This window comes from Otolemur garnettii, unplaced genomic scaffold, assembly GCF_000181295.1.
Source record: "Otolemur garnettii isolate 467f Iridium unplaced genomic scaffold, OtoGar3 scaffold00060, whole genome shotgun sequence".
Lineage (NCBI taxonomy): Eukaryota > Metazoa > Chordata > Mammalia > Primates > Galagidae > Otolemur > Otolemur garnettii.
Window position 1 is genome coordinate 5,594,664 of NW_003852455.1, and position 18,650 is coordinate 5,613,313.

The 18,650-nt window shown below is 37.1% G+C and overlaps 1 protein-coding gene across 3 annotated transcripts in view; it reads right to left on the reverse strand.

Moving 5' to 3' along the window:
- Nucleotides 1-365: 365 nt before the first annotated feature.
- Nucleotides 366-18,650, reverse strand: part of CCDC50 (coiled-coil domain containing 50) — a 77,791-nt gene continuing 59,506 nt past the window's right edge. For 2 of the 3 annotated variants that reach the window (XM_012806943.2, XM_023514829.1), the window contains exons 6-12: nucleotides 17,313-17,840; nucleotides 12,597-12,712; nucleotides 12,141-12,185; nucleotides 11,930-12,034; nucleotides 10,122-10,201; nucleotides 5,394-5,500; nucleotides 366-3,538 (exon numbers count right to left, since the gene is read on the reverse strand). In XM_012806943.2, coding sequence (XP_012662397.1) covers nucleotides 3,519-3,538; nucleotides 5,394-5,500; nucleotides 10,122-10,201; nucleotides 11,930-12,034; nucleotides 12,141-12,185; nucleotides 12,597-12,712; nucleotides 17,313-17,840 — 1,001 coding nt within the window. In that variant the 3' untranslated portion in view covers nucleotides 366-3,518. The remainder of the gene's footprint in view (nucleotides 3,539-5,393; nucleotides 5,501-10,121; nucleotides 10,202-11,929; nucleotides 12,035-12,140; nucleotides 12,186-12,596; nucleotides 12,713-17,312; nucleotides 17,841-18,650) is intronic. The other variant, XM_012806944.2, reaches the window with a different exon arrangement.

Consider the following 18,650-nt stretch of genomic DNA (forward strand, 5'->3'; position numbering starts at 1 on the left):
ATCCCCTCACTGCCAGCTCTGTTCTCTTCTCAGCCTTCAGAAAGCTGTGTACACAGGGTTCTTACTCCTTTATTAGGCGTAAGATCTTTAGCCCATCATCACGGTTTAACTTTTAAGAAAATCATCACTGAATGATGATTCCTCTTGGTATTTCCCAAAGTGATATTTTTTCCACAAAGGCAACACTCATTAAAAATCAAGGCTTTAAAATGTTAACCACTTTAGTGGTTAAGTCAATGCACCATATTAGAGTAGGTATTTCTACCTTGGCACAACATTAGAGAAGATCTGGCAGTATTACACAAAATTAGTTACCAGTTAAACACTAAATATTTATACACTGAAAAGTTCCAACTTTGAGGAAATGAGATGGACAACAGTCAGCAATGAATTTATTCACCTGTCCAGTTCAGCTTCACACCGAAGCAGAGAAGGGGAAATGGGTTGGGTTCAGAATTTTGTGGAGAGTGTTCTATAAACATAAGGCCCAAGCTCACACATTTTGGAATGGCCATTGCCATTCTAAAAAGGTTTTCCACCTGAGACCATCTATCCCTATCTTGTTTTCTCATTTAGATGTTTCTCTATGATCAAAAACCGTATAGTTTTTCTTTTACAGTTCATTAGTATGTTGCTGGTTACTGTAAAGTCACTTGAGAAATGGTAATTCAGTAGTAAGCAAAGTCACAGGTAATTCAATAGTACGCAAAATCTCGATGTTCTTTTAAAAGCATATGAAGTAACTGGCCAGTCCTACAACAAAATCTTGTCTAAGATTTTCAACAGTAGAGTCAAAATCTTTTCCAAGTCATAACATTTAATCTGATTCTATCTAACCTCACGCCCAGACAAGGATTTACAAAGAGTTAAGTAAGGGGACGGGAGTGTACATGGCAGATAGCCTCATAATGATAAGGCTCCATAACATCTTGTGCTTATTCAACGATACTGGTGTTAATGGCGCCTGGTATCCAAAGAACAGATATAGAAACAGAAAGGTTTTCTGAGGCCAGAAGTGTTAGTTTACATGGTCACATTAAAACATAATATGTGTGGGCCTAAAAATTAAACTGCACCATGTTCTAGAAGCAGGAATACAGCAAAACAAATGCTTCCACATTCATATAAAAATGACAAGGAACAGAGAACGCAGTGAAGAGTATCTGGCAGTTCATTAAAATGCAGTCATTAGTTGCTACTACAGTCACAAAGATAATTATCACACTTTTGGAATGACAAAAAACAAGAGGACTGAAGTGATTGAGTGTGATTTCTATTTCCTTATTCGTAAGGTAATAATTACTCTGATACTCTTAAAAAATGCTTGCTTTACAAAAAAATAAAGATACGATATTTTAAAATTCTTATTTTTAAAAAACCTAAAAAAAGTAACAAATATGTAATACAGATGTTGATTGGATATCACAAGGGAAGTAACACCTTTGGTCACTACGACAGGTGAAACATTAACATTCTGGTTATGTATTAAGTGGGTTGACACTTTTTTTGAATGAAATATCTCAGTTAACATTTTATAATAAATATGATTGGATGAAGTACATGAGAAGCAGAAGAAATACATAATTTTTAAAGTAAAACTGATCATTGTATGAGATAGAAAAATAAACATTTATAAAATAAAAATATGGCAAATGGTGTTGCCCATTTTCCTAATTATCAAATAAACATACATGTGTTTCTTCTTTAAAGATACCACTAAAAAAACCCTTTTAAGAACAAATCATAGGGTAGCTAAAGAAAAATACAGCATTGCTATAATTCAGTAAGGCCTAAGCTTTGACTATCAAAAGCACTATCTGGAATTTAACTTAAGGCCAGGACCTCCACTTTGTCTCCCATTCTCTAAATAGACCAAGACTTTCTTTTATTCATTTCATCACAGTTATATAAAATCCTGTTATTTTTCTTTTCCATTTCTCCAAAATGACTATATCCCTAAGGAATAGAGATTATCTTTCTAGATTATCATGTGCCCTGAACTTAACTCTTAAATCCCTCTTACTCAAGTTCCTGCAATCCAAAAACTTTATGAAACTAAAAATCTTTCCCCAAACAATGATCTAAATCCACTCTGAGAAACTGTTGTAAATAGCTTCCTGAATATTGCCCAACTTTACAGACTATGTGAAAAGATAAGGCAATTCCCAATGGAGGGAAAAAAATTAATAACTTTTTCTCTAGTGACCTATGTAATTCTTTCCTAAAAGCCATCTTGAAATGCCAACTATGTCAGAGTCTTATAATGAAAAATAACAGAAAATCAAGCTGAAGAGATATAGTACGTATATGCAGATGTGTGTACAATATGTATATACATACACACACACACACACACACATATATATAATGGTATGCATGTGTGTGTTTGTATACTTTGACTGCCATTTATGTTAACTAAAAAGCATGGAAAAATAAACATTTCCATGAGGTTAGCAGCTATATACAAAGACTCTAAATTTCTTAAAGATAAGTTTAAAGGTCTTACACAAACGAATACAATCTCCATTAACAAATGTATAAAACCAAATATTTGAATAAAGAACCGGTTCATCAAATTCAACTTTGTGTTGAATTAATCTAATTACCAGCAGGTTAAACAAGACATTATTGAGAAGCTGCCAACAAGTACTGCTATGACGTTAGGCAAGAGAAAAACTTCAGTCTACTTCCAGAGAGACGGCATCAGTATTTATGTAACTGTCTTCAATTCCATTTCCCTTGGCTCTACAAGTAAATGTAAAAAAAGAGAAGAGATATAAAGTTTTCACTTTCAGTTGACTTTGCATAGATCTGAGTTAAAATGTCAAAGAATTACATTTTTGCCAATTAATACTAATAAATGGTCCACTGCCCTTGCTACTGAGGAAGCAAAAGAAGGGCAAGTGTTCAATAATGCTCTCTGGGCCATTTCTGTAGAAGGCTTAGAAGGATACACAAAATCTTATAGTCCATGCAATCAGAATAACATATTTCAATTGTTCCAAGTGTTTCTTTTTAAATACTTGTATTTTTTTTCTTTTCCTGAAGAGTACAAAAAGCCAAGGCTCTATCCTTCAGAAAATATCATACACTAATGCACCAAAAAGCTATTTCTTATATTCCTTTATTCTGCATTGCATCCAAACATTATTTTTACTGTGAACATTCATCTCCATAAAATTCAAATTGCTAAATAAAGACTAGTCCCTAGTTACCAGTACTCCATACCTCACAAGATGGCATTTGACAGAGCTCTTAGACACTACGTCCCAGGAAGTACACATAGCACAGAAACCGCCAATATTCAGAAGCAACACTTTCTTATACTACCCAATTGATCACAAATAATCAAAATATAAAATGAATTAAAAATATTCATGGTCAAAAATATTCACGATTGAGGATAAATCCCAGGAATGCAAAAATATGGGAAGAAAAAATAAGTTGTGAAATGAATTCTGTATCATCCAGTAATATTTGCTATAGTGAGTCCGTTTTTGAAGCAGATTCTTAGGTTTTTACTGCTTATAATGAAAACCTGGGGAGGAGAAGAAAAAAGGAAAAACACAATTAAAAAAAAAAATTTTGAAACTTGACAGTTTTAAGCCCTGCCCAGACAAAATAATTCATCTTTATTTCTATGTGGTTCTTGTTTTGTTTGTTCTTGACTGTAAAACATTTCTATCTGGAATCAATGTATTGTGTTAGCGCTATGCATTAAATGTATGTGACAGACAATACAAAGCAGCCCCTCAAGAGTGATGAGAAAAACAGGAGCCACGTTCAGGTAAATTACGGATGAGAAAAATGCCACCAACCGACGAACTATGATGGAGGCTGCTTTGATAAACTCATCCCATCTTTTAAATAGTGTCTTCTGTTTTATTCCCAACATTGAATAAATATTAAAATGGGAAGGGGAGAGAAGTTTTTTAAAACATACAAATGCCTGACAACTCCCATTCGCAAACCATAATCTGTGCAATGGTATTTTTAATGACAGTAGAAAAGATAATTTGAAAGAATTTTGGGAGACTATCCTTACACTTGGAAAAGGATAATAAAAATCCTGAGTTTTTTTTTTTTTTTTTTTTTTTTTTTGAGACAGAATCTCCCTCGGTAGAGTGCTGTGGCATCACAGTTCACAACAACCTCAAACTCTTGGGCTTAAGCAATTTTCTTGCCTCAGCCTCCCACGTAGTAGGGCTACAGGTGCCTGCTACAACGCCAGGCTATTTTTTGTTGTTGTTGCAGTTGTCATTGTTGTTTAGCAGGCCCAGGCCGGGTTCAAACCCACCTGCCTCAGTGTATGTGGCCAGCACCCTAACCACTAAGCTACGGGCACTAAGCCCTGAGAAATGTTTTATTTTGAATTTTAGTTAATAAATTTTTTCCTCTGTGTTTTATTTTTGAGACAGAGTCTCACTCTGCTGTCCAGGCTAAAGTGCCATGACCTCAGCCTAGCATATGGCAACCTCAAACTCCTGAGTTCAAGCAATTCTCTGGCCTCAGACTCCCCCCTTATGCCTAGCTAATTTTCTATTTTTAGTAGAGACAAGGTCTCGCTCTTGTTCAGACTGGTCTCAAACTCCTGAACTCAAGGGAAATTACAGGTATAAGTCACTGTGCCCAGCCCATTAAAATTTTATGTTTTGATTATCTATTTTTAAAATTAAAAAACCACTTAAATCATTAAACCATTACAACAAATGAACTCCATTAGTTAATAAGACCTAATGTATCTGTAAAGTCTATTACAGTCTGCAAACTTCTTTTACACGTTTTATCTTCTAAGATACATACCTCTCACACTTTTAAACAGCCTCTATTTTATAGATGAGGGAATTAATAAGAAACTACCTTTCTAGTATTTCATTTTATAACTCCCAAGACAATGCACGTAACTGAATATATATCCTTAGAAGAGCAAATACATCCAACTATCCATTTTAAAGGATGGTTCAATTTAAGTATCTATATTCTTTCCTCACCTTTGATTAAAAGTTTTGTGCGGGAGGTATGCATATTTTAAATCTAATTAATGCAGTCATGGGCAGATGGGAAACAAGAGCCAGGATAGAAAGAGCTTCCTATAGATCTAAATGGAGGTCACAATCGCCCTTCATAAAGCCTGAGAGGAAAGGTATCAACTCTTTCCAGAGGAAAATGCAAATACACAGAGAATCTTGCATTTATTCTGAGGGGTTTTGTATTCTGGTTTTTGTCTTTTTATTTATTCGTCTGTTTTAATAAATGACAAACACGACCAGGATCTGCTGAGAGGAAGACAACTTATTTTCCACTTGAGTGACCAGAAGTCAACATTTGAGTTTTACACCAATGTATGAGGCTAGTAACATTGTCCTAAACTTGATCATGCATACTCTTCTTACCTTTGTGAGAGGACTCTGATTTTGAGAAATGACGTGTGGAACTCTGCTGGTTTGTAAAATGAGCGTAATCAAAATCCTCAGCATCTGTCATGGTAGGTGGTGGTGGCCTAAAAGGAAGCCAGAACGTTAAGAGATACTCTAAATAATGTCTGCTACAATTCCACCCCTCCTGGATTGGATGGTAAAAACATTTCTACAGAAATGAAAAGCCAGATGCTTTAGAATTTGCACTTTAACTTCAGGACAACGGTAAAAGCTTGAATAAATTATTTTGTCTTATTGTTCCTATTTTGTTGAATGTAATTCAATTAAGAATATATTTTTCTCAACAACTACTGTGTACGAGGCACTACGCTAGATAAACAAAGATTAATGAGATCTGACTGCTGCCATTAACAGGAATACACTTTAGTGGGTTTTACTAAGGAGGAAGAAAAGAAATAATAGGAAATGATAAAGTAAAAAGTTAAGGGGAAAAGGACCCCAAAAAAGGAAGAGAAGAAAAGGAGGGAGACAGGCAAGGAGGGAGGAAACTCTGGTAAACACAAAATTTCATGAACCAAGTTCCTTTATCCACTAGGTGGCAAAGTAGATTAACACGTCTGCAACTTTCCATGCAGTACATTTGTACTCTTTATATCAAAGAAAACAAATGAAAAAAACAAAATTAGGAAAGTTTTACCAAACTTTTTATTATTTAAATTACATATTATAAAATTTTACAAACACTTGGTAATTTAGAATGAAGAGCAAAACCTATTATTCTTTTGTTTTCCCAAAGGTGTACCCAGATTTTTTCATTAAAGCAGATTCAGATGAGGTTAAGATTTATCAAATATATATAATCATGTTTTAAGACATTTTATGCCACTATGTATAAAATCTAGAAGGCATAAATATCCTGGAGTTTGTAAAGGTAACAGTCAGTTTGGTACACTGAGCCCCGTCATACAAAAATAAAGGAAAGGCTTTCAAACTGTTCACCCTACACTCTCGTAGAAAGTCTTTTCCTGGGTGTCCAGCATCTAGAAGAGGTCAGCATGGGTGGACACTGTGGGATGTACACAGATTATCTCAGTTAACTTTCAGAACAAGTCTGTATGGTAGTTATTATATATATATTTTAGAGTTAGACTAGGTTAGAGACAAGGTAAGTGATCTGTCCAAGTTCATACAGCTGTTAAGTGGCAAAGCCAGTTCTCAAATTCAACCGGACTTTGAACTTCAAAACCAGTGTTCTTAACTCTCTACCATGCTGTGCTGTATTTGTATTAGGAGCATCAGCATCTGTATGTAAGACTACATACATGTGTACAGATACCTGTATGCGCCTGTATTTATATTTTTATATGTATCCTTTCATATGAATCTATGTCTTAGACTTTCAAATGCCAATTGAAAACACGATCTTTTATATTATATGTATTTTTATATTTTCAAGCATTTGTTATACACATAATTAATGTGAGTACAGTGAATAATGCAGCATTTTTCCTTTTCTTTTTGAACCATTTACAAATATCAGAAATTAAATGGTGTTTTTCCTTCATAAACTGAAATTTATAACATTTACCTTGAGAAAGAATTTTAAAACTTACTAGGAAGAAGCAGACAAATCAATCTCACTCCAGAATTAAGGAATTTAACTTCATGAAACATACAGGTGGCTGAAGAAGTGACATAAGCCCCCCAGAACAGGATTGGTAATCTGGGGGGTAGAGCCTGTTCTCTATTCTTTTATTAACTTCATTAGGCAATCAAAAATTGGAAAGACACAAGCTGAGTGGGACTCATAAAAACACTCCATAATTACAGCCTCCCTATCAACTGATCATCAAGGAAAAGGAGGCTGAAGTTATAAAGTGGAGCACAGGCTGCTGGCAAACTCCCTGGGCCCTCCCTGTAAGGATGAGCAAACCAATCCTGGATGCCCTCAGTCCTCTCTGGGTGCTGTGCTGTTGTTTTCAGTTATACAGGAAAGAGAAGAAATCTTGGTTAATTGCTGCTAGTGGTCCTAGCAAATTATTTTGTTGCATTGGATGGACATCTGTGTAAAGTTAAGGATATTTATATCCAAAGTTAACCACGCATTTGTTTTGTAGTTTCTGTTGTATTAGGATTATCTATTTCCTACTGTGTTCACGAAATAATTTTCATCTTTAAGTTAGTGATATAGCCAAATGCCCTCCAGAATTAACTTCAAAATTACTTTTTAAACCTGCCTAGATCCCCAAACCAGGCTGTCTCTCCTTATGCTCTTAAACCATAGCACTTAACACATAATAGTTACTTAGATAATTACTTGTTGAGATTAGAAACTTCATGAGAACATGAAAGGATTCATTCGTGTGACTGCTTACCCTATTTCTGAGCAACTATTAAAATGTTCATAAACGAGGTTTATAGAATCTTTAAGTTTTCCTAAGAAAACAATGAAAGCAAAGTATCATGTATTAGCACTAGTATAACGTGCTGTAGTTGAAAACCATTTGCAACTTAGTTGGAAACTTTTTCCAATTTAGAATTAATTCAGATTGCTAACTGGTTCTCAGTTTCCTTAGAAGTAGAAAACTGTAAGGACATGTTACCAGCTCTCCATGAGAATCTGTTTCTCCTCCATCACTACTATTCCTAGGCTGAAGTGATAGACATCTGACCTAGGAAGCTCCTTGTTTTTCCATCCTTGAACCCACTCTCTGTCCCAGCAGCCAGCTAAACCTTTCCACCGTGATTAGATGCAAAAGAGAAAAACACAGACTCTAACCAGAAAAAATATATTCAGATATTAGGTATAGATAATTAGGCTTTAATTATTAACTATGAAAATGTAACTTTCATAAAATTCTTATTTTTTTCCCATATAAAAGAGTCTTTCTATAAATATTATTTAAAGATAAAAGTTTCCTCTAACAACAAAAAGATTTCCACCCTACTGGCCCTAAGTCACTTTTCACTAATTCATAATAGCCATTTTTAATATATTATCATTTGATTATCCATTCTTTCAAAATGCCAAGTATTTTTAAAGTACCTATTACACTCCAGAAACTTGTTTTCAAGCTTTAATAAGCCTTTTTAAATAGCCACCCCAGACTACTCTATCATATCTGCTTTCAAAGTTATTAGTATTCTAAAGAGGCCAAGGACTTTGAAGATTAAAAAATAACCCTGAAGATGATTTGAGCTCATTTGGCTAAAAAAAGAATAATAATCCAGGCATATTTACCTCCTGAGAGCAGATTAGCTGCTTCTTATTTTACTTGAACAATATGAGGATGTACTGAACTACACAGTTCTAAAATGTGCCTTAAAAATGTTTGACATGGGGCAGCGCCTGTGGCTCAAGGAGTCGGGAACTGGCCCCATATGCCGGAGGTGGCGGGTTCAAACTCAGCCCCCGCCAAAAACTGCAACCAAAAAAAAATGTTTAGCATGTGCTTAACCAAAAGCTACAAGAAGAACAAGCTTTTTATAATGAGGCTAACTAACTACTATTGTCCTCAGAGCAATATAATAAACCTGATATAATTTTCTAAAGAATATCTTCTGAACACACATGAGCTTAAAAACAGAGGATAATTTTTTAAGCAACTAAATATATTCACTTAAGGAAAACAAGTCAAACAGCTTAAGCATGGATAATGAGTGGAAACTGTGTATTTTTCAGGACAATAAAATTTTTATTTTAAAATTTAATAAATATTAATAATCAGGACCAAAATTCAGATGTTAGTAATTCAGACCAGATCCTATAACTGGTGATTTCAAAAGGGTAGACTCAGTGTTACTATTGTTCTTTTATTTCTATTATTTTCTCTTCATATTCTATCATCGTTTTTTTGAAAGGGAACAAAAAGCAGCTTGGCGCCTGTGGCTCAAGCAACTAAGGTGCCAGCCACATACACCAGAGGTGGTGGGTTCAAATCTAGCCAGGGCCCACCAAACAACAATGACAACTATAACCAAAAAACAGCTTGGCGTTGTGGCAGGCGCCTGTAGTCCCAGCTACTTGGGAGGCTGAGGCAAAAGAATCGCTTAAGCCCAAGAGTTGGAGGTTGCTGTGAGCTATGATGCCACCGCACTCTACACAGGGCAATAGCTTGAGGCAAAAAAAAGGGAACAAAAGCAATAAAGTTAAAAGAAGTTGCTTCGTTGGGACTTAAATGTTAACAACTTGAAATAGACAGCACTTGCTTCCTCGTAAAGACCCCGCACTGCTTGTGCTTCAGAAACCACATATACAATAGGGTAGTTAATTGGTCCAGTGTGATTTAGACAGTATGCAACCAATGACTGACTGATGTGCCCAGGACATGAGGCTCAGACAAGAGAGTGAGCATGTGTAAATATCATACACATATAGCATAACCACTAAAGCCAGTAAAGATTTAAAACCTGAGATTTTAGTGAGGAAAATGGATAATCTTACCGCTTCTTAGCTGACACCATAAATTTAGTGAATACAGAGATAAGAAATGGTCCTAAGAAAATGTACATCCCTTCTTACATACCCCAGTTTTGATAAAATTCCCCTGATTTGACTTATATGACCTAATTTAAGACTGCAAATAAAGTTTGAAAATAACCCCGTAAGACTTAACACCACCTCACAATCGTGGATTTTTGGATCTCCTCTCCAGAAGAAAAAATAGTCTTCTCAGGCAACTGACTTCTCCTTACTCACCCTGGAGTCCACTTCCTCACTTTCCTTTTCAGGTGTCATCTTACCGTGCTGGCCTGTCACTCTTAGAACGGTGAGGGTCATCACTCTCTTTTGACTTTGAGTGTGCTGATTTAGCTGTTTTGGGCTATGTACAGAAAAAAACAAACAAACACATACAAAAAAAGAAAAACACACAATACAGAAACATCGAATAAACAAGAGGAAAGATTAGGTTTATAAAATATACATACCATGCCAAGCTTTCCTTTAGTAATTTCAGGTTACTTACATTTAGTTAAGCAATATAAAATATTTTTATATTTGGCCATTCAGAGTTAGAAAGTTGTAACTACAAAGGTCTGCCTGAGGCTTCAGAGCAGCTAGACCAGTAGCTGAACACAGACAGAGGAGCTCTCCCACACAGGTGTTCTCGGCCACCAACCGTTAACCCAATAGCTGCACAGAAACTGCCAAGAATGGTGGAAACACCAGAGTCTCTGGAATCTTAAGTTGTGCTCACAAACTTATTCCTGCACACCTGACTTGAGGCTCATGATTTTCCAGTCAGCAAACTAAGGCGAGCTCAGGTCAACTTTTCTGGAAGAGGGACTGTCCCAGCACCAGTTATAGGATCTGGAAATCACAGAAGTTACAAATATGGCCATATTGCCCTCTGACTTTCCGGATTTATAATCCTTAAAATATCTACCCTTTCCTAGTTAAAAAAAAAATCTGAGTAACATCCAGGCAATTATATGTGGCTAAATTTATGTACTAGGAGTATTAGGGAATCCTTCACTAAGATAAAGTATGTTAAGAAAAATCTTACTAAGATACTAAGAGGAAAAGAGAAAGAATTAGATATAAACTTAATAAACATGGAAATAATACTTCTGTTTGCTTTTAGACTGGGTAATTGAGTAACAGGATGGTTTTTACATCTTCTTTTTCCTTACGACCACTGCTGAGACTGTGAGGAGGAATCAGAGAGCCCAAGGGAGGGGTCATTTCAAAGAGCACAGGCCGAAACAACTTATCGTGGATACACACCCTCAGTTGCATCCTTCCTCTAAAGCCTGTTCTGTATGAATTTTCTTCCTCTCTTCCTCTGGTCTTCTTCCACCCAGCTAGTTGCTAGCTGTCCACAGCTTGTCTTCCTATTTTATGTACTATCATCAGGAAAAACACCTGTGTCTTCCCATGTCGGTCCAGAGGGGTGCCTTTCACACTCCCTGATGAGGAAAGTCTACTGACCCTGCAACTACCACACACAACTCATCAGCTGACCTTACAGAGAACACACTGCAGTCACTGCTCATTTTGTCAACTACTTCTGACTAATGAGGGGAAAGACAACAGCCCAAACTCACACTAGACAGTTCTTGCTCTGTGATATAAGCAAGGGCTGCTGGAGGTAAGTATGTATCTGTTAGTCTGCCACAGACCAAGATACATGTCAAAGGAAAAAGGAACAGGTGTGTCACAGGGATAAAGAAAAATGCAAGTACAGAAAGAAAGTACAGACAGCAAGAGAGAGAAGGTGACTGGAAAGTCTGAGTGCACGTGAAAATGCCACGTTCTCCTGCAATCTAATAATGGATGTGAAAACTAAGATCGCTCATGACCAGAAGCCCTTGCATTTCAGTTGGTTTTAACAGAATGAGTTTTTCAATCTTAGCAGCAACTTTTTACATAGTTAATTTTAAGAATTCGATAATTTTCCATAGTGATAAACTTTTACCAATCAAATTCATACACAATACAGATAATTTGCTTATACTAAATAAACCTGCAAAGCTTATCCTAAAAATAGAATCCTCTTTTTATCTCAAATTAAAAACACCCATAAACCCCCCAAAACCCCACACCCTACCTTCCACTCAGGGTCATGCTTTCTTTTGTCCAAAGATGATTTCTCCCTCTCCTTGGCTTTCTTGTAAGCTTTCTTTTCTTCAGCCATTAGAAGTCGAGCAATTTCCTAAACAAAATGCAGCCAATGTCATTAACTGCAATTATAGGTAGAAAAAATATCAGGCTATTTTCAAAGAATATCAGCTAAATTCATTAACTCACATGAAACTTACCTCATCCTGGGCTACTTGAGCTGCTCTCAGGTCCACCTGGGTAGCCTGTGATACAGAAAATATAACACACAAAAAATTGGAATCCCTGTTTTCCATTTTAAAAATCTTATATAACACAGTATTTGAAACTAGTTGTGATGAACATTCCTGAAGTTGACAAGCAGTTGGTATACTTTCATCAGCCAGAGCAGGGGCTCTTTTGATAAATTCTACAGCAGAGTCTAAGAGAACTGTCAGAACTGAATCATGGAGAGACAGGGATATAAGTTGTACTGTTAACGCTCACTTAATAAATAAAACTGGATACTCTAGTTTCATCGTCTTGGTATTTCCACTCAAAAAATAGTAAATTAGTTTCTCAACTGATAGAGGATAATGCCTATTATATAATCTCAAGATTGACTGGATTCATAAAAAACCTGATTCACCTAAACTTCTGCCTTAAAATTTACTCACCAAAAGTTCCTCTTCTTGAAGCTTTCTGGCAATTTCAGCATCATACCATTCCTGATCCCTATGGGCCACTCGTGATGGGATAGAAATAGCTTCTTTCACCACTCTTGTCTTTGTTCCTTAAAAAAAAAAAAAAGAAAGAAAGAAAGAAAGAAAGAAAAGAAAATTAAAATAAAAACTCAGTGTAATTAGGCAACCGAATATATTCTCTGAAAAACTGAAAAATTTAAGATAAAAATTTTCTTTTGTATCTAACTTGCCAATACTGCCTCCGCTCCAGAAGTTAGTGGGGAGTGCATTTAAAGTATTTTCTGCCCTAGGCATGGATGTGGCAATGAAGATAACTCACACATTTAAATAAAGTGGCCCACTCAAACCTGCCTGGTAAAAACTCCCCTTTCACATCATTTCAATAGCAGAAAATCACATAAGGAACTCCAAGTTGAGGTCTTGGCAGAATAGGAAGTGAAGGGGAACAAAGAATTTAAAGAAAAGCAAGTTACAGAGTCACAGAGTTTAAAAGACGCTAAACTGTCATAACAGGAGGAGAAAAGAGACTTCCTTTGAATTACCTCAGCCTATAACTTACTGCACAGGGAACAGAAACAGCATCGCCCAGGAGCCACGGGACAACACCGTTAGCCAAGCAGTGGCTCTGCCCTGGCTTCTGCTACAGTGGTGAACACACCACTTGTTTTAGATTTTTCCCATAGTTAAACTTCAGGAAAGATTCAAGGGAAATACCAAGGGCACACAACGACTTCAGAGTTCTATTCCTCTGCGGAGAAAGGAACACAGGAGACTGGTGGTCAACCATGGCTATATACTCCTGCTCAAATGTGAGTACAATGTATTCTGAATGCAGTAAGTTAGTTATTTACTGCTGATTAGCCAGCTGAAATAGCGACCTTCAGTACATGGACTACTGAAGGGAGAAAGGATGTGTTCCTAACAGCCCATCTCTCTACACCAGGGGTTGCCATCCAAGGCTGCATATTAGAGTCACTTGGAGATACTTTAAATAAATATAAAAATATCTTCCCCAACCCCCAGACATTCTAATTTAAGTAACCTGAGTGAGCCCTGGCCTTAGAATAAGGTTTTAAGTCTTCCCAGTTCCAGTTAATTCTTTCTTACAATTAGCAGTGGAACAAGTAGTATATTATGTACATAAATAATAAGTTAAAGTAATTTTTATCAAAATGCCTCACCACCCTTGCTTCACTTGCTTGCTTGGTGTTATTTAAAAAAAAAAAAAAAGTCCAGGAAAAAAAAACAAAACTAAATATTGAACAAATACAGACAACATAAGCTGAAGCTTATCTTTGTAGAACTTCAACCTGGCTTTATGGTAAATTCAAAAGCCAAAAGCTTTATTCATACTTTCTCATGAATAAAGACTACTAAACCAGACTTTCTCTGCTTCAGGCCTACTAGAAGCTGATTACACAGACCACTTGAAATTATCTCTAGAACTACTAAATCTTATACTGGGTTGGCCTGATTTTAACCTGCATTTCTGAGTGGGCTATAAGAGTTGACCTGATAGAACATAAACCTCCCCGAGTTGTGATTAGCTTGTTCATAATTAGAAAGGCAAATTTCAGGAAATATACATGAAATTAGACAGACAACTTAGTATTGGGCAAGGTCAGTGGCCAAGACAGGCTGCGAGGCAATACTGTAATCTGCAGCAAAGTGACCCTTCAGTGAGCAGCCTACAGCCTTGCTGAGGACGGCAGGATGCACAGAGCTCCTTCAGTTTTCCCATCCAGTGAGATGGTGACAGCGAGGTGTGCTCACATTCCAAGATACCAAACTTGCCCTGCATGTATGTCTCCTACTGTATACCATAGAATTAACTGAGAAAGTATTTTGTTTTACATTTTATCAAAGACATGTTTTTTAAATTCTATCAAAGACATTCAACTGACTAGTTGTAATTGGTTTGACAGGGTAATAAAATTGCAACCTCTGATCAGTTAAAAACACAAGACAACTTCACTGATAAAGGTCAGAATCTGAAGTAATATCTCTTCAGTCCCAAGTATTTAGAGGGGAAATGGTTTGTTTAAACACTAGGTAGATCACTGGAATCTGCAAGTCTTAAGAAGAAGAAAATCTTCACAGCCTGGGCAGCTGGCTTTCTGGACTGGCAGGAGGTCTACACGCTATGGTATCCTCTGGACATAAGATAACAAGTTTTTTTAAATACATGTAACAAGGAATCACCAATAATGCAATGTCAGGCTGTCCTTACAGAAAACAGATATTTAAAACATAGTTAATTTAAAAAGATTAATGAAACAGTTGCCTTCATATAGGTAGCCTAAATAGAATCTAGAAAACTTGTTTTCAAACAATCAGTTGAACCATATTTTCAATAGCTCCATATATTTTTTAATCTAAGTCTTCCTTGTTTATTCTGTTCATCATCCTCCAGTTTGAGAACACAAGAACACAAAGGAACAAATAAAATTTTCTCCTTAAATAAGTTCTGATAGAATAAAACTATTAAAAGTACTGGTATTCAAGATAAATTTACTCCGAGTTTAGAATAAGGTAAAGTGATGACTGGCAGATTTTTTTTTCAATACCATACCAGGCAAGAGTACTTTGTAATAAAGTAGTCTGACACCTAGGAAATACCACAGTATATTTGATTAACAATTCACAGCAGGAAAGTGGAGGTATTTTATGGCCCTGAGCTTAGATCTTAACCTGCGAAAATGATAAGCTGTTAAGAATTTACAGTCCAACAGAGAAGTTACTGGAGAAATCTTGTACTTCATTTAGCAACTTTATTTTGCATTCCTTTTTCAGCTACAAATGTCACTCTGCAAATAAGCTTAGTACCATTTTTTTTTTTGTCATCCTGCTGGTTTCTTCATTATTAAGTTAGATAAAACTCTGGCCTCTGCTAACCACTTTAAGAACTGTGATTTTACAACAGCAAGAACAGATACCAGTACTTAGTAATTATATTTTTATGTAATCGATTATCTGACCTATTCCAGGGAGTTTAACAATCGAAATATTGAATTTTATACAGCAAGCCAAAGATAATGATAGACACTAAGCTGCTGGGGTTGTAGCCATTTTAGTATCTGCCTAGCCACAAAGGTTTTTAAAACCTCATGTCGGAAAAAAAAAAAAAAATTGCAATTCCTATAGTTAAGCCTGTGAGTCAGTATTTAGTTTCATGCTTCCCAAGCTTGTTTAAAGACCCTAGAATACAACTAAAAGCCATAAGGCCTAACTAGCTCTCAGAGCACTGTACTATGTCAGACTGGCAGAACCAGAAACGCAGGGGTCAGTGTGATCATCACTGTTCCACCAGACTCCCCCGCACCTGTGAAACTCCAACCTGTACTTCTAAACCTAGATACAGGGTAACTTCCTCATCAACCTAGTTCAGGTGGATTTTACCACTCTCTCCTCTGTTCCCCAGCAGCTCTTTGTTCATGTCTCCCTAACAAAGTGCATCTAGTTTGGAATTATTTACATATTCTTCCTTTTGGCTCAACTATTAACCCTCTGAGGCTCAAGCCCAAGGCAAGAATACGTGTAGCAGATACTCAGTATCAGTACGGCTTGCTGAAATGATCTTTATAACCAAGTCCTTTAATAAGCGATAACATGACAGAAACACAACCAAACAAATCAATCTGATAATCTGCAACCTAGAAACCAGTTTCCCAATCACAAGTAGAGCTTGACGAGGCTGCAATAAAGAAGAAACCAAGAATAGATGCCTCCTTGGTGTGGCTTTCCCAGTAACCATCCACTTCTATAAAACTTCAGTGAAATTAAAATGAACTTGAAAGATTGAGTACAGTTTATTAAAATGCCAGATAGTGTGGGATTCCCACATGGAAAACATCACCTCAGCAGACTCCAGGAAGAAGAGAGAGCCACAGCTGCGTCAATGATGGACTTCCGAGTTTAGCCTCAGAGACGCTAGAAACCTAACTTCATTACTATGTAGGAATCGAGAACTTACCAATATTAACAGATTACCAACTACAGAGTTAAGCCGGAGAAAGTTAAAGCATAAAAGGAAACATAAGGCAACAACTTTTAAAGTTCCTAAGAATCACCTCTAGGTCTAAAATGTTTCCAAACATCCTGGCCTTTCTCCATAAATGACAATATACGTGAAACCCAGAAATCTGCATTTTTAGGGAAGAGCCGATTCTGACAAAAATGGACTGAGGCCAATAATTTGAAAAATGCTGTCTGAAAAGATTGCCTATCGAACCCTTCATTTTACAAACGAGAAAGCTGAAGTCCGGAAAATCTAGTACTTCCCGCTCTCGCGACCTTTTAGTTAGGCAAATACCATTAAGGCAACACTGTCACATGTTATGGGTTTACTGACACAGAACCAGAAATTCAGGAACTTTGATTTGATATTAGACTCTCTGGTGTATGGTCTTGGCAAACGAAGAACTGTATCTGAGACAGGCCCCTCCTGTAATGTGGGCCCCGAAGAATCCTCCATGGATCCAGGACAGGCTCACAGGAGGGCAAGGTGCAAGGACTCTCCCCTGCTTCCTACAGTCCTGAGATTAAGTACGTACCTTTTACACTGTGTGGTCCTAGGATTTATTTCAAAGGCATGAAACAAACTGGAGAGAAGTAAGTTTTCTGATTAAACACACTGGTGTGTATGTTTATACCTATACCAGGACTTCCCACCAGGCTGTCCTTTATTACCTGTGTTCTGAAGGTGGACTTGCTCTTCACTCTCTGAGAAGGGAGGAGACCGGGGTCTGTGTCTCCTTTCTCTGAGCTCACCTTGCCCATGGTCCTTCCCATAAACATCTTCTTTGCAGCGAGGCCCGGCTTTCTGTGAGGAGTTGGGTGAAATTCGGTCTTTGTGCTGAGAATGTTTTTCCCAACTCCGAGTTCGATGGCTACGCTTAGCCTCCCAGTCATCAGATTCAGTGCTCAGAAACACCTCACCACTGATCTTGGGAAGTGGAGATCTCTGGAGCCTGTCCTGCCCAGACCCTTTCTTTTCATGCTGCTCCCTGTTACTCTGAGGCTCACCCCTCCCTCTGCTCCAGTTAGAAGATGACAAAGGCCTCCTGGATGAACAGGGTTCTCCCAGGTCTTCCGCGTCCTCCAGCACATGTGTTGGTTTCTCCTTTCCCCGCTTCACAGTCTTTCCGTCACCTGGGAGTCTGGGAGACTCTGAGAATCCAGACCCCAATTCCCTGGCCCTCCTTGACCTGGGGTGGTCTGAGGAGAGGTGGAGGGGTGTGAGAAATAAAAACGCAGATTAACTTAATCAGAGTATAAACTCATTACACAGGGAAAGGACAGGCCCAAGTTTAGCATACCCTTAAAATGGAGAAAACTGCTTTTATGACTGACTGAACTGAGGAGAGGAGAAGCAGCACTTATGGGATTGGTCCAGGCATACATGAAGAATTCTGGTACACAGACAAAAAGGTGGAAAAACTGAAATTAAGTGAAATAATTTAATTTGAAAGAAGACTTTGATCACGATTAGGCAGAGTTAACAGAGTGCTTTAATATTTGCCAAACAAAAATTACAGCCACTGAACAGTAAATTCCACTATAAAACTAATTTGAAACTAAGTATAGGGTAAAAAGTAGGGGTCAAAGAGTCTCATAAAATCACAAAAAATTAAGCTTTGTGACTTCAGTTAGAAGCTTTCAAATATTCTTATGAGAAATGACAATGAAGCTATCACAAAATGATCCACAGATTTCTGTATCCCCCCCCCCACCAAGTGGCCACAGCAAACATTCCCAGCCACTCCCTACAACAGCTCCGTATCACAGTCCAGTGTGGAAGGGGGTGCAGTCCAATTTTAAATGAATAAATGATCCTGTTAGGTAACTTTACATAACTCTATTGTCAATCTCAGTTAAAACTCAACAGAGGGAAAAATTTAAAAGTGATGACTCAAGGAAACAGAAAAAAAGGAGTCACTGTCTAAATACATTTCAAAAAACGTTATGATACTGTGTTCTTCATACAAAAACGGTTAAGTGCTAAATATGCAAGTCCCCCAGGTTAAC